Source organism: Platalea leucorodia, assembly GCF_965183815.1.
Source record: "Platalea leucorodia genome assembly, chromosome: 3".
Lineage (NCBI taxonomy): Eukaryota > Metazoa > Chordata > Aves > Pelecaniformes > Threskiornithidae > Platalea > Platalea leucorodia.
The window spans coordinates 68,349,338-68,371,757 of NC_138825.1; the positions used below are offsets into that span (position 1 = coordinate 68,349,338).

General features: G+C 38.2%; 1 protein-coding gene across 2 annotated transcripts in view; it reads left to right on the forward strand.

Moving 5' to 3' along the window:
- Positions 1-22,420, forward strand: part of PTPRK (protein tyrosine phosphatase receptor type K) — a gene marked incomplete at both ends in the record, with an annotated part of 415,598 nt that overhangs the window by 383,086 nt on the left and 10,092 nt on the right. The window contains 12 exons of one of the 2 annotated variants that reach the window (XM_082305949.1): positions 3,274-3,434; positions 5,575-5,610; positions 9,844-10,028; positions 11,823-11,910; positions 12,905-12,981; positions 13,176-13,193; positions 15,627-15,663; positions 17,384-17,481; positions 18,204-18,320; positions 19,096-19,250; positions 20,365-20,500; positions 21,832-21,981. In XM_082305949.1, coding sequence (XP_082162075.1) covers positions 3,274-3,434; positions 5,575-5,610; positions 9,844-10,028; positions 11,823-11,910; positions 12,905-12,981; positions 13,176-13,193; positions 15,627-15,663; positions 17,384-17,481; positions 18,204-18,320; positions 19,096-19,250; positions 20,365-20,500; positions 21,832-21,981 — 1,258 coding nt within the window. The remainder of the gene's footprint in view (positions 1-3,273; positions 3,435-5,574; positions 5,611-9,843; positions 10,029-11,822; positions 11,911-12,904; positions 12,982-13,175; positions 13,194-15,626; positions 15,664-17,383; positions 17,482-18,203; positions 18,321-19,095; positions 19,251-20,364; positions 20,501-21,831; positions 21,982-22,420) is intronic. The other variant, XM_082305950.1, reaches the window with a different exon arrangement.

Here is a 22,420-nt window from a genome sequence, read left to right on the forward strand (position 1 = left end):
ATTTTGGTTTATTGTAATCATAATTTAATTTGCATTATGATACACAGTGACACATCACACTAAGGAAAAAAACTCTTTTCCCATTTCCTAGCTAGAGAACTCTGCTTGTAAATCACAAATTGTTCTTTCTTAGCGTATCAGTTCAGGCGTGATCCTGTGCACCACTTTGGCTATGCAGATCGTAGGCAGATGCCAGACCTTTATAAATAGGTCTGTGCCCTGCCAGTGGCAGAGCAACACATCTGCTTCTGTGGTACCAACCTTTTTTTTTTTTTTTTTTTTTTTTTTTTTAACAGAAAGTGTTTTGTGAAGTGGTTTGCATCTGTTGCTTGTAAGGTGCTTTGCATACACATTTTAAAGTGTGGGTCTTACTTCATGACATTGGTTTGCATAAAATTTTGCTTCATTGAAGCAAAATTGACTTTTTTTATACGTGTTGACCAAATGAATTTTTGTGAGGGCTGCAGCAGTTTTGGCTGTGATTGAACAAAGCAGTTACACACATTCTTAATTTTAAATAAATGCATAAAGCCTTGACTTCAGGGGGGATCTAAGAACGCACTCAAGTGCTTTGATGAACCAGTGGTGTCTGATAATGATGCTCTTCCACATTCTTAAGCAGATTAGTCGAGTTCTTTAAACAAACTTTAAAATTAAAAAAAAAAAAGCTAAGCTGGCTTAGCTAACTGCCATTCTCCGGTTTATTGTGACAAATTATAATTTCCTTGTTAAATAACAATTGCTTCAGCTCGAGATAATTAACCGCACAGTTTCATCCTGTGATGGAGCACTTTTCCCCTCCAGCCCCCACTGAAACACCCACCTGCGCAGGTTCACCCAACTGGATCCTTTAGCAGATAATAAGAATCATTTACACTTTCTGTCAGCCTCAAGTACTTTAACCTACCGATTTGCTTAACTTTCCTGAAGCATAGATTGCGTGTGCCTTTAGCCTAGGGAGGGGAGGAAAAAGGAAAGGAAAAAGAAGTCGTCAGACCCCGCGGGAGCCAGGAGCTGTTGAACAATAAAGCTGTCTTCCCATTTCCCAGCAGCTTTGGGTTGCGGTGCTGCAACACAATGGGCCTTTTTAGGAGTTGAAGCAGAGCATAAGAATTAGAAAGTAGCTACTGTAATAAGCTAATAACTTGAAAGCCTTAATAGCTGCTGATTTATTTAGCGTAGCTAGCAAGTTTTGTTACAAAGTGATGCTTCAAAGAAGGGCTTAACATAGTCGAGCGATGAGATGTAATAGTCCTTTTGCTTCATTTCTGAGGTGGCGTTAGAAAAAGACAAGCTTCAGTGTACAGAGACTATCTGAAAGGCTTTGAAATTTAAAAAACCAGCCTGAACTAGAAATGCCAGTTTTGTGTAAGCTTTGATAGTATTGGGAACCAGTTATAAAGCTCAAGGAGTTTCACTTCTGGAAGTTCTGATGGTCTTTACTTGTTCGACCAGAGTATCATTTAAACCAACTTTTCTGAAGTAAATAGGGATGTGTGGAGTAAATGTATAAATTATAATAAAGCATTTTAGGGGAGCATCCAGCTGTCACTGGCTTTTTAGTTTTCATTGAAAAACTGATACACGCAGAACCCTCATCTACAGCACAAGGGTTTGATGAAAAAATGATGGTTTAGAGACCACCTTTGGGATTTTTGTAGCAAGGAGGTTATTGAGTAGCAATTTTCCAACTAATCTGTCTGTAAATGGGGAAAAGAAAGGAGGGGGCGGACAAAATCAGGAGAAGAGTCTGGTGAAAGAATCTTTGTCGTTCTCAGGAGTGCTTTGTCCATCTGTATCCTACCTTATGGCCCCTTATTGTCAACCAAGGCTATCAATTTAAGAAACAATCCTCTAGCATTTTCTTAAATATGCAAAAACAAGAAGTGCTCCTGCCCTAGGGAGTGGTGTAGCTTCTTTCTGGTGGATGTTCCCAGGACTTGACAAGTAAATTGATGGATCATTTATACTAATGTTCTGTTTGTCTACTGTTAAGAGTGTGCCACAGAATATTAAAAGTTATCGGAGAACAGAGGAAGAGCAAGCAATCCTTTTAGTCAAAGAAATGTAAGGTAAACACTGTCTAAACAGTTAACAGGATCTGGGATGATATTTTATGCAGAAAAAGCTTGTGAAGCGAAGCTGTGTTTTAAACATACATTTTCAAGAACCCAGTATTTTCAGTGATGATTGTCTCTCTCCCACGTGGTGTCAGATTTACCCAAATAAGCAGGTTGGCTATCTATTGTATTGCAGTCACAGCTTCAGATGAAAACGGAGATTTCAGAACAGCCTAATGTATGTCACAGGTTCCTGCAGAACCGAGGTGCACTTCATGCTGCTCTGCATGCTTCCTACTACTTGAGATATATGCTTTAAGATTAGTAGGCTTTCAGTGATAATCAAAATATATTGTCTGCCTCCATCTGAGTTCTGGAGACAGTAAAAATCATTTCCAGTTCTTCATCAAAAGGAAAGAATTGAGAGATATTTCGCAAGTGTGCACTTCAAGGGCATTGGCTGTTAATTTGGGGAGTTTAGTTGTACAGATTAGGTTGCTGTTTAACTGTGATACATTCAGACTGTAAGACTGTTAATGTCAAAATTTAAGATGTTCTCAAACTGCATGAAAGGGAAGAGTGATGAGAGGGGGGATTTGTTTGTTTATTAAAGAACCAAAGTTCAGTGTCAGGAACAAAGTGTGGTATCATGTTGTATCTTGTGTACTGAATGGGAAGAACAACTTTTAACGTAAAAGGTAATATGAATCCATATTGAATAATTACGTTTCTTTTGTTATTTCATAGGTTTTTTGACTAACAAAGTAATTTAGAAGGTTAAATGATTTCTTCCTAATAAGGCAAGCAAGGGGAATGAATTATCCATTTATAAAATCAAAACACAGATTTAAATGGAGATGGTTGATAAAACTGCATGCACAGATGCTTCTTATTTATCATTTCAGTTAAAATGTAATTATATTCTCTAATTTGTTTATATTAGTGTAATTACTCCACAGGAAAAAAAAAAGAAATATTACCAGGGTACAGAAGTTAGCACTTCCATTACAGCATTTATGTGTGTACAGAAAACACACGGTCGTGACTCTTTCGTAGCAGGGTGCATAGTTTTATCAATTTCATGCTGGAAAAGTTGTACGCACGAAAATCAGCCAAACTTTTCCGTCACTCAGGATTATAGATAATGATTACTGTAGACATTGATGTTCATCAAATATTAAGGTGGTTTGGGTTTTTTTTTTTGGCTGGGCAGCAAACTTGCAAAGAAGCGCAAGGATGCCATGGGGACCACCCGCCAGGAGATGACACACATGGTGAATGCGATGGATAGGAGTTACGCTGACCAGAGCACCCTGCATGCAGAGGATCCCCTTTCAATCACATTTATGGACTCTCATAACTTCAGCCCCAGATGTAAGTATGAGAGTGATAGATACTCTGGAGTGTAGGTGAATACAGAAACACAGAAAACAATTCTACTTTTTAAGGAAAATTGTTGTAAGCTCCAGGTTTTCTAGGAACACTGGTAAACCCAGAGGTTTAGTAGGGCTGTTCATACATTATACTTCTTGGTATGTGTCCAATTATTTAAATATTTACATGTACTTTCAATATGCGTTGATACTTGTTCTAGGGAAAATATTAGACTTCTAGAATATCTCAATTAAAATCTGAAACTGAGTTTTCCCTCATGAGGATATTTAATACCAGCAAGTTAAATATTACTGCGTAACACCATGTCTGTAATGAATAATAATATGAAGTCCAAATTAATTTCTTCCTTTTGGCAGTAAGGATGTTATAACAGAAGGAAACATTGACAATTTTCATTGCTGTTTGTGAAGTTTAGGAACAAGCTTGTTAATATATCTGCAAATTTGCTCTATATTTGTATTCCTTTTCTGTAGACTTGCCAACTGTCTGGTTTTGACAAAGTTTGGCAGTTTGGGTTTCTGACTGTTAAGTATCTGGGTTATAGCTACCCCTGTCCAGCACACCTGCCTCCCAGCATCTGCGCTATGCCTTGCACAAAAGCAAGATACTCCACTGGCAGACTCTGAATACCTCAAAACTAGCGTGAAAGTTACCGAAGGGATACAATTCTGCCATGGAGCTGGCAGGAACCTGACCTTCTCACAGCCCCATGGACTTGTGGCTTGGCTTTAAATGGATCTGAGCAGCGTGAGCTGCTTCTGAATTGCCATCTTTTGGGAATGGCTCTCCATCTCTCATCTCCTGCCTCCCATACTGCTTACCATGCTTGAGCAAAATACATCCCTTAAGGCTCTTAAGTTCTTTCCTGATTGTTGTAAGGGAAATGGATTTTGGAGGAGGTTTTATTGCTCAGTTTATTGAAGCTTACCAGACTGCAGAGTGCTAACATTTTAAGTGTCTCATGACCGATTATAAATGGGAGTTTAGTATCAGCCTGTGAGCTTTTCTACACAATTTTGGCTGGAACAGTTTGAAAATTGTCCAAAGTTTGATGTCTTATTGGCATTGAAATTTGTGGAGGCAGGGTTGCAAAGACAGTTTGATTTGGACTAAGTTATGGTGGATCCCAGGGAAAGTATCCATCAGGAACCTACATGGCTATTAGTGGGCCGGGGCTGCCAGGCAGCCTTCCAGATGGACTGACGTGATGCCAAGAGCGAGCCCCAGCCACCACAGCTGTCCTGGTTGGTTGGCAAAGAAGGTTGACATCACTGTTTTCCAGCATCCTAGGTATGTGATTTTTTGGGTGTTGGAGGATTCAGTTCTCCTGACCACCGTCTGTGCTGAGGCAAAGAACGTTCCAAGCTTCTGAGGTTTTCTGCTGTGCAACAAACTTTTAGGCAGATTACTTGAGAACTGGAGCTCAGTTTTGTCACGGAGCTGTTGATATTTTAAACTTTTGTTCCAGATTGGAGCAAACCCAAATTCTGGATTCTGCCATTTCTGTCCGAAACAGCACATTTGTCTCTGCGTGGTTCTAGCTGTGATAACAAATGATAAAATTCTATGAATTTTATTCAAACATCTGCACCTGTGTATCTGTGATTTTTCCTATACTCATTAAGAGCAATATCTTTGCACTGCACATAAAAAAAGCTATTAACTGTAAATATGTATATAATTTTTTAAATTACCTGGAAGACTTTAAAGAAATACCATTTTATTTTGAGATAAGCTATTCAAGTATTACATGAGAGGATGGGCTTAAAAGGAATAGAGTTGATGCTATGAAAGTGAACCTTTATTGTGAAGCAAAAGAACAATAGTGAAGGAGGAGCCCTTTCAAAAACTAAATTGCATGTAATGTCTTCTTTATTTCATTTCAGTAAGAATCTCTTTGCCTTTATCATTACATTTCTGAAATCCAAAATCACTGCCTTTCATTCCTCTTTTATTCAGGATGCTTTCTGGAACTGTGTATTCATTCTGTTTTTCTGTTGTAACAAAATTAATGGGGTTTAGTTATCACTTGGTTATACTCTGAAGTATATTTTTTTTATTTTTAAAAATACACAAATTGAGGGTAATGTATTTCTTCATGAGCTTTGTTTTCCTACAGTGCCCAATGATCCACTTGTGCCGACAGCTGTGTTAGGTGAGGACCCTAGTCCTTCGTTATCCATTCCTGCATGAGTTTTGTCTCCTTGTGTGGTTGAACGTTGGAACAGCTTGTTTTGTGTAAAAGATAGCTATGCTGTTATCAGAAAATAACTCTACGCTCAGTTGATCAATTCAGAATTAAACTGGCACTGCTTTTAGAATAAAAATTATTTTATGTTCTCCTTAAGAAGTTATTCCTAATTAGTGCCAACTGAAAAGTAAATGAGGAAATAGGTAAATGGAAAATACTAAAACTTTTCTCCCCAGAGCATTCCAACTGAGTTCCTGTGAACTGACATGTGAAACTAGATCTCTCTTAAGAGATACACAAAAATAAAATTCAGGTCCATATTAGTTTTATTTCGTACCCAAAGCTTGATTTTCTAAGTAAGTAACAAGAATGAAAAGCAAAATAGAAAAGGGAAGAACTTTCGAAATATCCAAGATCAAACAACTTTGTTTGTAGGTTCTGTACAAATATTCCTGTATACCTATATTAATTACATTTTTCAATTGACCATAGCTAGTAAGTTTTTCAACTTTGTACTTACTTTAAAAAGAAGAACAGATGTTGGGAGTGGCCAGGCTACTTATTTCTGTGTTGCATCTGACACTGAATGCACATTTTAGGGTTTGTTTGTTTTTTGTTTTTTTTTTTAAAAATACAGAAATAAAAGTATAATTTGTACCCAAGTTCTTGGTTTGATAAACATGATGTGCAGCATTGAGTTTCAGTCAGTTATTTTAGGATAAAAGACAAATACCAGGAAGTAGGCATAAATATAAACTGAGGTTGAAAATTAGATTTCTAGAGGTAAAGCTTAAAGGAACCTGGAGACAATTTAATCCCTCCTCTGTTTTGAGATGGGGTATTATACCTATAGTATAGACTGTTTCTGGCAATTGATTGTCTAGTGTCTATTTTAAAAATCCATAGTGAAGAGAATTTCACTTTTGCAGTGGCATGTTCCAGTGCCTCGCTACTCTTAAATAAAAACAAAGTTCAGATCCATATTGGCATTATTTGGGACCCAAAGCTCAATTTTCTATCTGAGTATTAGTTACTACTAACTGGGTGTTACTACTGAGTATTATTACTGCTCACTCCTAATTTTTCCTAACTAGACTAATCTACACTACATCCTCATTGCTGTGAATTGAGCCATTTCCTTTTGACAGACTCCTAGAAAATATGGAGAACTGACACACTCCCGTCCTTTTAAAACAGTCTTCTACCCATTGAAAGGCTGACGTGTCCTCAATTGTCGCTCTTCTAGTTGAGTTAAACCCAGTTCTTTCACTCATCTTGTACCTGATATTTTCTAAACTTGTTCTCATTGTTTTCCTCTGAACACTTTCCAATTCATAGGTCGTATTTTTAAATTGTAGTGCCCCAAATCAGGTGCACTTCTTAGAAGAAGTCTCAATGCTGAGCTGAGTGGAATAGGTACCCCCATGCCCTACTTGTAGTGTTCCCGCTACCTGAACTGTATTTTGTCCTTTTTATTGCATTCATGTTGCTGACTTGTATTGAGTTACCTGCTAAAATCCCAGTTACCATTACCTAGTCCATTAATCCATTTTGTAGTTATATATTTGACTTCCCTTTCATACACAGAGTATGTTGCATTCACTGTTTAATTCACTTTGTTGATTTTTGCATTGTCTCCCAAATAATCAAGATAACTTTGAAATCTGATCCTGTACTTGTGAAGTGCTTGTGGTGCCTTACTGCTCAGTGCCCTCTGCCCATACTGTCAGGGTATTTTCTATCCCATTATGCAAGTTGTGGGTAAAAATGTTAGTAGAGGGTATACCCAGGGGGAGCCTTTCCAGATCTTCTTGTAAAGTGTCCTTTGAGACAGACAGCAAATCACTATTTGTGAGCAGTCTTTGGTCTTTGTCAAGCTGGTGTGTACTTACCATTTATCAAGATTTATCAAGACATATTCTGCCCGTTTCTTTTTGATAATGTTGCAAATGGCATTCTCTTGACTACAGTACTGTCTTAGAAAGTTTATAACCCTCAGAGCAGTTAGATGCTGGAGCCTTCTGCTTTGGGCCCAAGGAAACCTAACCAGGTGGTTTAAGAAGTTTATGAGGGGTGGTAAAATAGCACCGTTGCTGGAAAGAGCAAAAGGGTAGACCTAGTAATTCTGAATACTTCCCAAAATTAGATCAATGGACTTACAGCAAATGAGTCTTTTCCTGAAATTCTTCTAAGATCTTCTTGTATCTTTTAGCTTTATTTCAGGCACTTACAAGCTACCCAGATACTGCCTGGTGATACTTGTCAAGCTATTCCTAATAGCTCATTTAAGCTATAAGCATATTCGAAAGGTCAATGTGTTGCCACTACATTGTGGCAGACACAGACACGAACAGCTGCAAACAGCGAGGGCAAGGGATTAATTGAAGAACAGTTTAATAGTTCCTGTCTGCATTTCCATCTACTGGTAATGCTGTTTTGGGCATGGTACTCTCCTGGTAAAAGCAAAGCAATGCTAGTTGGAAGAGGTAATGTTTTTCATTGCATGCGTGGACTGAAATAGTGGAGTGAAGTAGACAAGCTTTTGGGCACACTATGTAGAAGGGGTTGGGTACCCATGAGCTTGTTCCTTTGGAACTAGATCATTTGGCCTACTCCATCTCCATGTAGCCCTTGCTTGGCCCAGCATCACAAAACAGTTTTCCTCTGTTTTATTTAGAGATGAGCGAAGTTTTATGGGCTCTAAATTCTAGAACACGTTATTTTATAGGAAGCTGTTATTACTTTGTAGCTGTACTAGGTTTCTTTTTCTTCATGTATAGGTTATTAATGCTGCTCTCCATTCTGTGTACATTAGCACTAAGTTAGTATGACAATTTTGCTTTTCTCAAGTCCCTATCATTACATTGATGGCATAATAATGTAGCCCTTATATTTTTAAAACGGCTTTCATTGTTACCTATTGTGAAGCTTTAACAACTTTTAATGTCATTTTCTTTTAGTCATTTTCTAATATAGTCCTGAAATAAATTTCTTATGTTCTGTTCACTCATTGTTTTTTGCTGCTTCAATGGGTTAAAGTGCCTATTACTGGTAAGTATACTGCGAGGAATGGGGAGAACTGCAAATCCTGAGGTGGTTTGAAATGTGTATGATTTAATATGGGTAACACTACAATAAAAAGTGACTGCTGCATGTCACTCACATTATTAGGCAGTTTAGTGAGGCATAAACGTAGTGAAATTAGCAACTTCTGTGACAGTTCAAAGAATCTGGTTTCTTACTAGGAGATCTCATTTCAGAAGGCATTAATGGGCTTTGCTTTTGGTGGAATTGTAGCAAATCCAGCCCTTGGGGTGTTCATTTTTTTCGTAGAGTGTTTTACTTCCTAATCTGGAGCCTTTGCAAGGAAAATGGTAAAGTGATTTCAAAGAAGTGTAGGAGGGGTTGGCTACCCACTTCTCATTTCAGTAGCTACTTTCCAAAAAGGTTTCAATTAGAATTTTTGTTCCTCTCCAAATTCATTTGAACTGCTGATTGCTAATTTAAAAAAAATATTTCACAGAAGGGATTCACTAAATGTGATCACTTCACACAGCTTTGACATTTGGTTTTGATAAGAGAATTGGTGTAACGTAGGGCATCAGAGGAGACTTCTTTGTTTATACAGAGCAAAAAGTGTGGCTGAAATCAGCACACTCAACAGTTTCGTTTCTCTGCTAAAATATCTCAGTTAAAATGACCACTCTGAAGTGCCGATTCATCTTCCCAAATGGAGGTAGTGTTCTGAAGCGGTAGCATAATTGCTTCTCTTTTTTTACTGGGATCTCAATTTACTGTTTGTTTGCTTTAGACAAATGATGTGCTGATACTACCACAGAGTTATTCTAATTTATTGTTTAAGGTGTAGTTGATACATATTAGCCATTAAAAAAGTTACTTTGGGTGATAGAGGCTGGAGTTTCCAAGTACATTAACGTTATAAAGTTTTGTAGCTTCAAATAAAATGCCCTTCAGACATCTTTATTGCGGGATGAAGGATTGCAAACTTTTGTATGTGTTGGCAGTTAAATTCCTTTATGTACTTCACAGCATTTATGTGCTGGAGAGTAAGTGCTTTGCATTCTCAGAAATTAGACATGTTTTTGAAGGAAGAGGTTGAAAATAGATGTTGATATGTATAGCAGCAGGTGTTACTGCCCCGCAGGTACCTAACGCATTGATTTCTTGTGAATACAGATGAAAATCACAGTGCAACAGCAGAGTCCAGCCGGCTCCTGGATGTCCCTCGTTACCTCTGCGAAGGCACAGAATCCCCCTACCAGACTGGGCAGCTGCACCCTGCCATCAGGGTGGCTGATCTGCTGCAGCATATTAACCTAATGAAGACCTCTGACAGCTATGGATTTAAAGAGGAGTATGAGGTGAGATCTTCAGTGGTGGGTTTTTGCTAGGAAAAATCCCTTTGGAAAGGGGCAGCCTTTTGTTTGCATTGCATTGCAAACAGATGCAACTAGACGTCATGGGTTTAAGTGAAAAACAGATAAAGATAAGCAGGCATAAGATTCCTATATATGTAACCCAAAAGTGAAATAGTGAGTGGAGTCCCGTGGTTTGAGCCATTAAAAGTGCCTGGAAAAACACTATCTGCATCCTCTAGGACATAAGAAGACATGCCCTGCTGAATCTTCTTGGCATATTGTAAGAAGCGCCACCCTTTTGTCGCTGCTTCTTAGTTGAAATGCTGTTAACTAGTTATGTGAGTTTTCCAAGCCATCTTCAGTGCAGATCTCCTGGATTAGGTTAAAATGAAGATTTAACCTCGCCAGTTTTGTGAGAAGCACTGACTGGAAGCACTCTCATGGTTTATTATAGCATCTCAGTAGGGCAATACTGGGACTAAACTCCAGCTGAGAAGCACTAAAGACGTGCTGAGGATAGTAACTTCTTGAAGTTCTAATTAGACCTGCCTGAGCATGTCTACTTACAACTTTAATGTTAAAATGCAAGCGAAAAATTCCCAGCACTGGAGGTAGACGATGAGTACAGATTAATTTCACTTCTGATCTCTGAATCTGTTGTGATTCTTTGGGATTAGAATATCAGGCAGGACACACAGTAAAGATGGGAATGGTATTGCCAAGGTTGCATGCAATACAGCTAGGTTTAAAATGAGTTTTCTCTGAGTAAGTAATCTCTTCTGACTCAGTTTTCAACCTTCTCTCCTTTCTGCAGCTGTCTCTACTGTAACATAAGAACTGGAATAAATAAATCTGTGGTTTTTAAAAGAACATTATTCTCTTTTCCTCTCTTTTACTTAAATACACTTTGTTATGCTCTGCCTAACTTCAGGGCTAAACCCAAGTGTCAACCACTGCTGGGGGGGGGGGGGGGGGGGGGGAGCAGGGGGAAGGTGGTCCCTGGTGCCACATCAGGTGTTTTCCTACTTGTTGCTACTTCTATGACCATACATGACATCTTTGCCCTGGCTTGGGCTTCTGAGTGTGTATTAAAGTTTTGTTTCCGAGGCTTCTGTGTACTTTCTGGAGGTAACTTACCCAGGTCAGGATAAGAGAACAACTGGAAGGAAAGAATAGCATAGGCCTGCAACAGCTGTAAAATATCTATGGGCAATGAAGAAAAAGCCAAGGAGCAATAAAAGCTGCTTCTATCACTACTGAGATATCAGACTCTTAAGAAGAGTTCAAAAATGGAGAATAATTCTGCTAATGGCTAGAGGGAGGAATATGAGGAAAAACAACATGAACAATAACCATTGGCAGCGGAGGCTTCCTGATGGCTCTGTAGGAAGAAAAGCCATTTTACTAAGCAATAAGAGAAAAGCAATGTAATGCTGTAGTAAACAGGCCGCATATTATAGTGTCTTGTAAGAAGGGTGATCGGCCTCCCTGTGCTTTCTCAGCTTACTGTTGTTCCTCCATAGCAAGGATGTCTGAGCAAGTTTAGCCTTCCAGCGATTCCAGGATTTGAAATCCCTCTGGAGTCCCTCAGTGACTTACCCGTTGACCCGTAGCACTCAGAGGGAGAGAGCCTCCCTTCTTCTCTAGATATATTTCTATACCATGGTGCCGTCCAGGTGACCAGAGCGGATGAGCAAAGCTGAACTTACTTTATGGTAGGACAGTTCTTTTAAACTGTTATTTTTGGAGATAAATTAATGGTCAGAATGTTTTCTTTCGGAACATTTTTATTTATAGAGTTTCTTTGAGGGGCAGTCAGCTTCTTGGGATGTCGCTAAGAAGGATCAAAACAGAACAAAGAACCGCTATGGAAACATTATAGCATGTGAGTATCGGTGTGCTTGGTTTGAGCGGTAGCCGTAGTCATGTGTTACTGGTGCCCTGTTCTCTCTTTCTTTACAAGTCTCCAGCGGCATAGCTGCTTAATACCCCAAGCGGAGAAGGAAGACAGTGCCTTTTCCAGCACTTTTTTTTGTTCGTCACAGTTCACCTTTCTTCCTTTTATAACTCAGGCTGAATTTCGCGTTTGCATCTCTCTTGTGCAAGCTGGGGTAAGCATATAACAGCGACAAGCTAGCGCGCATTTGGATGTTAATTCTGTGGCAGTTTTCTACAGTTATAATTTATTTCAGGTAAATCTGACAGCTTCAAAACTTTCCTGCTTTATGTGATTTATAGCCGATACACCTGAATAGCAGTTGTGTAAAACTGATGATTAAAAGACATGACTAAAATCAGAGGGTTCTGTCTCTTGTCTTTAGGCATAAAGTTTCAATAGTTTAGATTCATCCCCTGGGATAACACAATTTGTTACTCGTTTACAAACGCGATCAAACATGCAGGAATGAAGCTATCTGAGAAGTCCCTGAATGGGTAGCGTTACCTCTTCATCAAATCCAGAGTGCATTGCTAACCGTTGCTAACTTGCTTTTTTAATGTCTCAATATGAACTTAAGCAGGTTGGGGTCGGAAGTAAGGAAACAGTAATCAGGATTTTTGGTTTCCTAGATTACCATCAGTGGAGCTGATTTTGAAAGGGACTTTGAGCAAGTAACCTGGTTTCTTTGTGTCTTTTTAACCACATGTAATGGTGTGATACCTTTCAGCTACACTTAATGAAGTTTAGTGAATGTTTTTGAAGTAATTGGAGACCTCAGACAAAATGGCTCTTTGTAATTCTGTATAAACACTTACTATTTAAGGGTTGTAAATTGTGAGGCGCTTCTGCCAGCTGATTTTGGTTTTCTAGATGACTTACCGTAATATCTTACTTAAAAATCACACTTCAAAAAGGCACCATAACCACTTGGTTTTTACAGATGACCACTCCAGGGTGATTTTGCAACCTGTTGAAGATGATCCATCTTCAGATTACATTAATGCCAACTACATAGATGTGAGTGGATTGTACAGCTTTCTCCCTCTCAATTTGCCAGCTTCTCTATGTGAAACTATTGCATGTTATGCCTACAAATTTATTGAAAGCTTTCTTTTATTAAGAACAAAATGTACACTTTCCTTGTTCTATGTCCTAGTACTCACTGACATTGTTGTGCTTTCTTTCACATCTGACTTTGGTTTGGGCTGTAGATTTGGCTGTACAGGGATGTAAGTACCACTATATGTGAATAACGGCATCCTATTGTAAATATTTAATATAGATATTGTTATTAATTGCTTTCCTATTCTATTTTTATCACTAGATAACTATGCATGCCACATCTAATTTGTCTCATTGTTCCTTTAAAAAATTTCCTTTTGTGTGAATATTTTTTGTACCTGTTTTGAAAAGATAATTTAGCCTTTTAATATAGCTCTGAATATTGTTAGATATTGTTAGATAACTCAGGTGAACCTGTCTGTTAAAGAGAATTTGCTGTTCACTTTTTTTTTTTTTTGATGATATGGTTTTGGCCACTAGCTTTTCTTTTCCCCTTCCCATTTATATGTGAGAAACTGGATAGTATACTGTATTGTAGTCATCTGAAAACATACCTGTGAAGTAGTTGTAATATATGCTTGGCAAAAAGGGAGGGATGATGGCCTTTGGCGGGGGCGGAGGTGTTTTTAACAATGATTTAGACAAACAATATTTAGCTGACATTTGTCTTAAAGTGCTAATTCAGGTATTACAAAGTATATACACAAACATATATATATATATAAAAAAAAAATACTTCAACATAGTAGAAATTTCCTTGCTTCTGCAGAAAACTTCTAAAGTTTGAAATTCCATGCTTTGGTTAAAATACAAAATAAATTATAAATTTAAAAAATAACCTGATAAAAACAGGAAACTTAAATTCTGCCAGGTGTTTTGATTAACAAAATATAACTTTTATCCAGTTAAAACCTTAGGAATAAACAAGTTGTTGTGTTCAAAGTAATTCCAATGTAATATGAAAGATACTGGAATCGCTAGTACCAGTGTTTTTAAAATACATGGCTTTGGTTAATTTTCTTTATAATTCTTTATAATTGCACCTTACTAATTTTTTCCTGTCCACTGTTAGTTGATAAATTATTTAAGATCCTCTTGACTCTCCAGGATATAAAGATTTAGCTCCAGGTATATCACTGTCTCTGTATTTTGATATTTTTATACAGCAATCTCTGTAAAGTGTTAGGCCTGTGATATTTTGCCTGGGGCCTTAAACAACAAAACTCTCCCAGATTTGCAATAATTCCAGTTCCTTGAGGATGTTGTTTCTCTTATTTAGGAGTAAATTGAATCTCATTATAACCACATAGGAAAGCTACAAGTTAAAACTGGCACTTTGCAATTTTAAAGTGACACTTCTACCCTCTTCTGGAAAGCATTACTGAGTGTAAAACAGTGTAGCAGAGGTTCCACTTTCATAGTTTGAAGCTGGGGCTTGATATTAAGGACTCCAGGAAAAAGTTTTTAGTCATTTGATGCAATCTTGGGCTCTTGTAAAGCCAGGAGTAAGATACTCAGAAGCTTTTTCATAAGCCCCAGAAGAAGGTGCTCTCACTCTAGACAGGATAATGAAGCAGTCTGTGGAAAAAGATATAAACTCCTTGGGTACATTGAAGTCCTTCACTTTAGTAGCATCTTGTGAATACCAGGAATACAAGGACTTGTGCTCCCTTGTAATGCAATACTTGAATCAAGTGGCCTGATAGAACTGTAACCTAGAAAATAATTGGAGCTATTTCTTTAACATTTGCACGTTGTGAAATTCTGTAGTGTCTTCTCCAGCAGTACTAAAGTTTCCTTCCTCTTTGTAGCTAATGTTGCTGGCACTGGTCAAAACATATTCTGAATGATTTCCTCAAGAGCAGAATATCTGTCTTGTAGTTTTTATGCAGACGATTAATGCTGTACAGTACCACTAGCATTGGCATAGACGCGGCTAATGGGAAAGGCTTAGTCGTGTAGCGTCATCTATCTATATGTATGTGTATATACTTGTGCGCATCATGTCCAGTATAATTGATGCATGGTTTGTGCAGTAGCACAAAATATTTTGCAGAAGCTTCCACTACAGTAGGACCTTGATTCTGTGCACACACCACAGTGTTCAGATCTGTCCCCGTTAGTTATGGCTCGGGTACATACCTTGTTGTGTCTTACAGTAATTCTCTATTTGGAAGAAGACAAAAGCTGTGTATTTTTTCATACTGGATGAGCTGGGAACACAGATCAACTATTGAGATAATCTGGTGGCAAAGACAATTTTTACTAAATTTTAAATTAACGCCCCAGTGTATTTGGCTGGGGAGACAATGTCAATAGAAGACTAGTTTTTAGGCCCAAGGGACCCATCTAGAATACTCCTTCCCGTACACTACAATGTCTGTTCAAGTCAGATGTTCTTATTTCCATTTTATCTGTTGTCATTCAAACCTTTTCAGTATTAACTGTTTTTTTAGGTTTTGAGCCTCATGCTGCTCTTAAATATTGGTTTGTTCTGAAAACGTTGTCTAGAGATAAGAATTCTGTAGTAACCTTGTGCTTTTATTTTCCCCTCTCTGTTACTCATATGGTACTCAAACCAACTTATATTGCTGTTTTAGGGGTACCAGAGACCAAGTCACTATATTGCAACCCAAGGTAAGAATCTGCCAGCATTAATCAAACCAAACAAGTGTTCTCTGTAGTGTGTGTCCAGCAGCGTTTTGGTAAAACTGAAGTATATGAAACTAAAGTATATCCAATATTCTGAAATGCCATCTTTTGTTATGGTAAATTAACATAGCATGTTCAGGTGGAATGTGAATAAATGCAAAAATTGCACTAATTTGTCACGTTAATTAGATATTGAGTGATAAATTCAGCTGATAAAGTCAGAAGCTGCTACCATGATTTCCAATTATGAAGATGACTAGAGAAAAGAGGCATGTGGACAGAGAAGACAACAGTTTCAACCTGCCTTCAGGCATTCTTCTTTTCATATTACGATGTATTATTTTACTGTCTAGGATTTAGTCCAGGATGGAGATGGTGAAGATAGTAATGATAAATTAAATGCTATCTCAGAAAATGTGGGAAAAGTAAGGCCAGAGAAGGATAAAGCCTCTTTGTAGGAAGAGGTGAGGGAAATTTTTATTGTATAACACCCTGCTAATAAAAAGGGGAGTTAGAGGAAAAAAATTGCATTTCTATGGAAATTATTTCTTTATTTCTGATAAAACTCTTCACAATGAGAAAAACCAAATAGATTAGTCTAAGATTGCACTGAAATATCAGAGGCTATGAATTAAAGTAAAAATAATTAGATTTAGATGTGTCATTACTTGATCTGTAAGTATAATCAGATAGCTGGCTGGAAATACCCTGTTATTTGTGCCCTCGGTTGATTGTAGCTGCACGCAGGAAAGACAAACTAAAGGTTTGTTTTAAAGCAGGATGCTCGAATTTCTGTCCCCGTTTTTTTTTATTTTTGTGTAAGTGCTGTCTAAACGGGTCTCTCTATGGCAATTAAGTCTACATTTGTATTTTATTTCTGTTTTACTATGTAAATCATTGCACATAATAGTGTGTAAAGGACACAAAAATTATGGCTGCTTTAGTATGCAGCCTTCGATCTAGCATATGAAGGAATGTGGTTGAGTCTTCAGATGTGTGTTATATACAGTAATATTTATACTACTGCTGGACTGTGGTCAGGGAGCTGTTTCTGAGATGATTGTAACAAGGTAAAAGCTTCAACTTTTTTTCAGCTCAACTGAACGTGTCTTGTCTCTGCAGCAGAGCAGGAGGCAAAGCTTAAACAAGTGCTCCTTGTTTGCTTCACAGAAAAGTAGTTAAGTTAGTTTAAACACCCTTCAGTGGGAAGTTTCTGCCTCAGTGCCTACTCGTGCTTGCGCCCTTTGCCGGGAGCTAGATGGTAAGTGCACAGGATCTGTACCACCAGCCCTCCTGACTGATACTGCGCTCCGGTGTGGGCATCTCCTCGGTGAACATCTGAAGAAACTCACGCTCAACACATTATATTTAACAAATGTAAAACAAATCTAGACGTGTGACTATAGATGTAGTCACACACTGCTGTGTCCTTGTAGTTTTCAAGCAACTTCTGGCATTTCGCTACGTGAAACACCTGCTATTAATTTCTTTCAAGTGGTAATTCAGTTAAACTGAGAAGATTCAGCGTGGGTTAGAAATAACAATGTAGTCTGGAAACTGGTATGATGATGCGGTTTCATGAAGCTTTCATCTTTGAGCAAGTGTGTTCATGTTTATCAGCTCTGAAAAGCACTTGATTTTATTTTTAGCATTTGCTTTGACTGTTATTTTTTTGCAGAGTATTACCTGGAATTTTTTCTTACAGGTCCGGTTCATGAGACTGTGTATGACTTTTGGAGAATGATATGGCAGGAGCAATCAGCTTGCGTTGTGATGGTCACAAATTTGGTGGAAGTTGGGAGAGTAAGTTTTTTGTTTGTTTTTCTTTTAATGCTACAAGCCTAAAGAAAAACCTGCTGACAAGACACCCTGTCAGCAGAATGCAGAAGAGTCTTGTGAAGGACAACCCTGCATCCTGAGAGGAGGGGAAGGGGGAGAGTCCAGACATTGTTGCAGTTACGGTAGTGTGTAAAATCAAAGCTAACTTCTGAAGAACGCTGATGCTGTATCGCTTTCATAAGTAGTGAAAAATTGTCTGAATCCAAAATTCATATTTCAGCAAAAGAGATTTGTGTATTGTCACTCAAATGAGCAGAATGTGTGGACTAGTGAGCAAATGTGCTTCTATATCAGTGGCTAGAAATCAGCAAATTATTTACAGTTTAACAGTAACACATCCCTCAAGGAGTAATATAAAGTATCTGGGGTTATTTGCAACAGTTCGATTACTGATATGAAATGCATCCCAGTTTAACATAAGTGGAAATGTATTCCATAGCTCAGCACTAAAAAAAAAGATAAATGCTCATTTAGAAATGAATTTGGCATCTAAGTACAGCTGTGTAAAGCAGTGGAAACTCCTTGTAGCTAGTGCTTAACCTGACAGAACAGCCATTAGCCGTGACAAGCCACATGAGTGCATGGTCATTTTGGAAATAAATGCGGTGTAATGCAGTACATGCAGTAACGTATCCTCAAGCTTTTCTTTTCCTTTGGTGTAAAATGCATACCCGTTTTGTATTTAGGTCAAGTGCTACAAGTATTGGCCTGACGACACAGAAGTTTATGGTGACTTCAAAGTGACTTGTATAGAGATGGAGCCCCTTGCGGAGTACGTCGTCAGGACCTTCACTCTGGGAAGGGTGAGCACATTTGGAAGAGGCTTGCAAAATACCATTCCCTGGTAGCAAGAAGTATGGAGGAGGCTGTGCTTGGGCGTGTTGCTGTACAATACCAAATCCCTCTGTTTGCTTAACAGGTCCACAGCGTAGGCAGCCTTACCTCACTGTGGGAGTAAGGCTTTGCATCGGGCTATTCAAACACGCGTCTCACTGTGGGATTTCAAATTTCCCCAGAAATGTTGACTGCTACCCTCCCTCTCTGACAGTCACCTCTTCTCTGTAGTCACACTTCCGAGCTGAGTGCAAGTACCGGGTTATGAGTCATGCCTGTCATTCATCTCCATTCACTCTGCCCCGAATGCCGCTGAGTCAATCTCACTTAATCAAAAACAAACTGTGAATGTGAGATGTGTGATACAGTTGTGGTCTTCTGGTAAATCTTTATACTTGCCTGTAAACGTAGCAGGCCATTGTCTTAATTAGCAAAACTTCTGAAAATCGATGTGAATTGCATCTAAGTCTATTAAAAAAAAAAAAATCTAATGAAGCAAAACTAGTGTACTTAATGGCAAAAGTAAAAATTGCGAACTTCAAAATGTAAAAAAAAAAAAAAAAAACAACAAAACAAATGACATCTTTAAGCTTCATATGGTCTTTGCTTTAAATAATTGGTGAAACAATGAAAACAGCATGTAGTTTCTATCAGTGTGTGTGTTATCATTATTTGAGTCAGAGAATATCTAGTCTATGAAATACTTTGAATTTCATAACCCTTTTTTTTTTTTGCCTTTTACAGAGGGGCTACAATGAAATCCGTGAAGTTAAACAGTTTCATTTCACTGGCTGGCCAGATCATGGAGTTCCTTATAACGCCACAGGCCTGCTTTCCTTTATACGGAGAGTCAAATTATCTAACCCTCCTAGTGCAGGGCCTATTGTTGTCCATTGCAGGTGTGTACAGAAGAGGTAGATTGATTTTTTTCCCCCACAACTGTGTATGTGAGCATTTACAGTAGTCTTTTGTGAAGTATCCATCATTTTGAAGTGTTTTGTTTTTGTTGTTCCCTTTTTGAATTGACTAATTCATGCGGCAGTAGGATTTGGCTGTCTACAGCAACATTTGGAAATAACTGGATTCTAGTACACTTTTCTTAAATAGAATAGCCAGAGATTGTCTTTTTCCTGCAAGAGCTGCACCAGCTAAATCATATGATACTTCAGGCTATCATTTTATGTAGCCTACAACAATTTTGTGACAGCATTCAAGAATAAGTGTAGATATAGCTGCTTTAATAGCTCAGTGTTGCATACAATGTCTGAACAGATTATTAATTTAAATCGAAGTAAGCAAGTAGACGAAGGAAGATAGAATGAGGTTAATGGCAACAAATACAGAATGTTGGTTTTCCTGTACAAGTTTTGCAAGGTTTGTGTTGTTGGGACACAGTCTTTTGACAAACAGAATTTTCTTTCAGCACCGTTAAATGTTTAATTACATTCTGGAGATAGAGTCACTCAGCCTTTACAGATTTTAAGAATTCACTGTGCAAAAACTGTCCATAGGTTTATATAAAACCAAAATAAACCGAGAGAGATTCTTCTGGATACTGTTAAATGTGCTGCCTGAACCAGCTTAGAGCTTGGCTGGTAAAACCTACACTTGAGTTTCCTATTGTAATGTATCACTTAAAAATCATCCTTAGTCTTATTAAACAAAAATAAGATCTGTCATATTTTGAAGTGCATGAGCTTAGTCATCCCCCAGATTTCAGTTTAACTATCCTTTCTTTTTTACTTCAAGTATTGATCTGGGTGATAAAAGGAGGAAAACAGGGGTTTTTTTGCTGTTACTTAGTGGATCAAACCTGATAGAAAATCGTTGTTTTGGGCACATCAAAAGATTTAAAGGACCTTGTGAAGAGAAGGAGGGAAGATAAAAATTAGATAGTGGTTGTGATGAAAGAATTGAATGACATTATAAAAATGCTGTAAGTAATGCGTTTATAAAGTTTGTAGGTGTTTTCACAGGGCTATTCCTAACAATATTTACTGATTTTTTTTTTAGTGCTGGTGCTGGACGAACAGGTTGCTATATTGTGATTGATATCATGTTAGATATGGCAGAAAGAGAAGGTGTTGTGGATATCTACAACTGTGTCAAAGCCTTACGGTCCCGTCGCATCAACATGGTACAGACAGAGGTACGGCGGTTTACCTTCAAAGCACCTGGTGCTTTCTGAAACGTGCTAGGTCAGAATTTCACTGTCCCTCTGCAAAGAGCAGCCAGTGGCCCTGTTGTGGGGTTACCTCCATTGGGGACCGTTGCTCAATGCAAACAGCACCCAGAACCAGGATGGTGCAAAAAAACCTGCCAGCTCTTTCAGTCTTCACACAAAGAAGTGGCCACCTAACTTTGTAACAAAAGGAGAGCAAGGAGGATTTTTTAGGGAATACCCTACAGTAGGCCTGTCTGGCACGTCTCTCCCCAGCTCTGGTATCAGCAATTCCAGGAATCCAAAGTTGGACTTTCAGCAGGTTGCTGACTATTTAGACTTTTAAGTTAGACTTTTAAACTTTAGGTTTTAGACTATTTCCGACCACTTTATCCATGATTTGACCTACCTGTGGAATTTTATGTGATTTCAGTCTCCCTTTTCAACTCTGTTTTTATTTGCTTTCTTAACCTCATTGCCAAGCCTTTTTCCTTTTCTACCCTTCTTGTTTTTTGTCGTACCTACAGCAACTCCACAGTAAAACCATCTGGCTGTAGAGCCAGAATATGACCATGGCTCTTGTTACAGGCACATGTTAAAGTTTGTGCTGTTAATAACCTCATCAGTATCCACAATACCTAGGTGAGGCTGGCACAGCAGTCTAGACGTGATTTACGTATATTATTCTCGGGATAAGTAAATATAAAAGGCGTTGTGTAAAAATTGACAGGAAGTCCGATTAAAATAGTAATGCAGTTGTCTCGGACTCAGGATATCTCAAGGCAAGTCAGAAAAAAAAAACGAGAAGAAATGCTGTTTCTGTTGGGACACACTTGAGTTTATTACTGGCCTAGAGCCAGCTATTGGACAATTCGCTTGCACACATATAAGGAGAATGCAGCGTGCCAAATAGTTGCTAATCACACTAGTAGTGCTTGAAGCAATTTACACTTTCTGCTAGTATTGTAAGACTGAAAGCTATTTTTAAAAAAACAAAATGAGTAAAGCCGATAAGTCACTGGCATATATGCAGAAACCCACAAGCATCGCAAGAAAACTGAAAACTTCCCATTAAATAAATTGCTATGCCTGTTCTGTTAAGTTTTACTGAATTTAAATTGGTTCTGAAGAAAACATCCTTGTTAACTGCATCCCAATTAGGACAAGATTGTGTTTGTACTAAAGTGTTATTTAATGGATTGATGAACACTACCTTGAATGAGTTTTACAGTGTGCAGAAGATCAGTTTATCCTGAAAGAAAGAAAGATCTGTTGTTTTTAAATGGCTATAATTTCTGTTTCTTTGCCTAATTTGGTAGGAGCAGTACATCTTTATTCATGATGCCATTCTAGAAGCTTGCCTGTGTGGAGAAACTGCCATTCCTGTCTGCGAATTCAAAGCTGCTTATTTTGATATGATTAGAATAGACTCTCAGACAAACTCTTCGCATCTCAAAGATGAGTTTCAGGTATTTGCAGTTCCTACTAACTCTTCATGTGACAATAATTTTTTTGCCTCTAGATACATTTATTTTAAGGGAAAGGGTTTTCATATCACGTTTATAGCATTTGGTGCCTTGCTTTGGGTCCACAATATAAAGCACCCGTGTTTATGTGCTTTGCAAAGCTGTTTTAAAAATGGAATATCCTCCTGTGAATAAAATTGCAGTAAATATCTGTCTGGAATAAAGAGCACTGACTAGGAACGACAGAGAGTTTTGGCTTGCATTTGCACAGCTAAGGCATAGCTCTTTAGGGCTCCAAAGGATCCTCTTTGTTTTATTCCTTTTGGAGGGGATGGTGTCAGGAGGAATCTGTTCAGTGGCACACAGAGCACCTGTGTACAGGTGTACACGGGCAGCTTAACCCCCCTTGAAAAGTCCCAGCATGTCCATCAAACAGATAGGA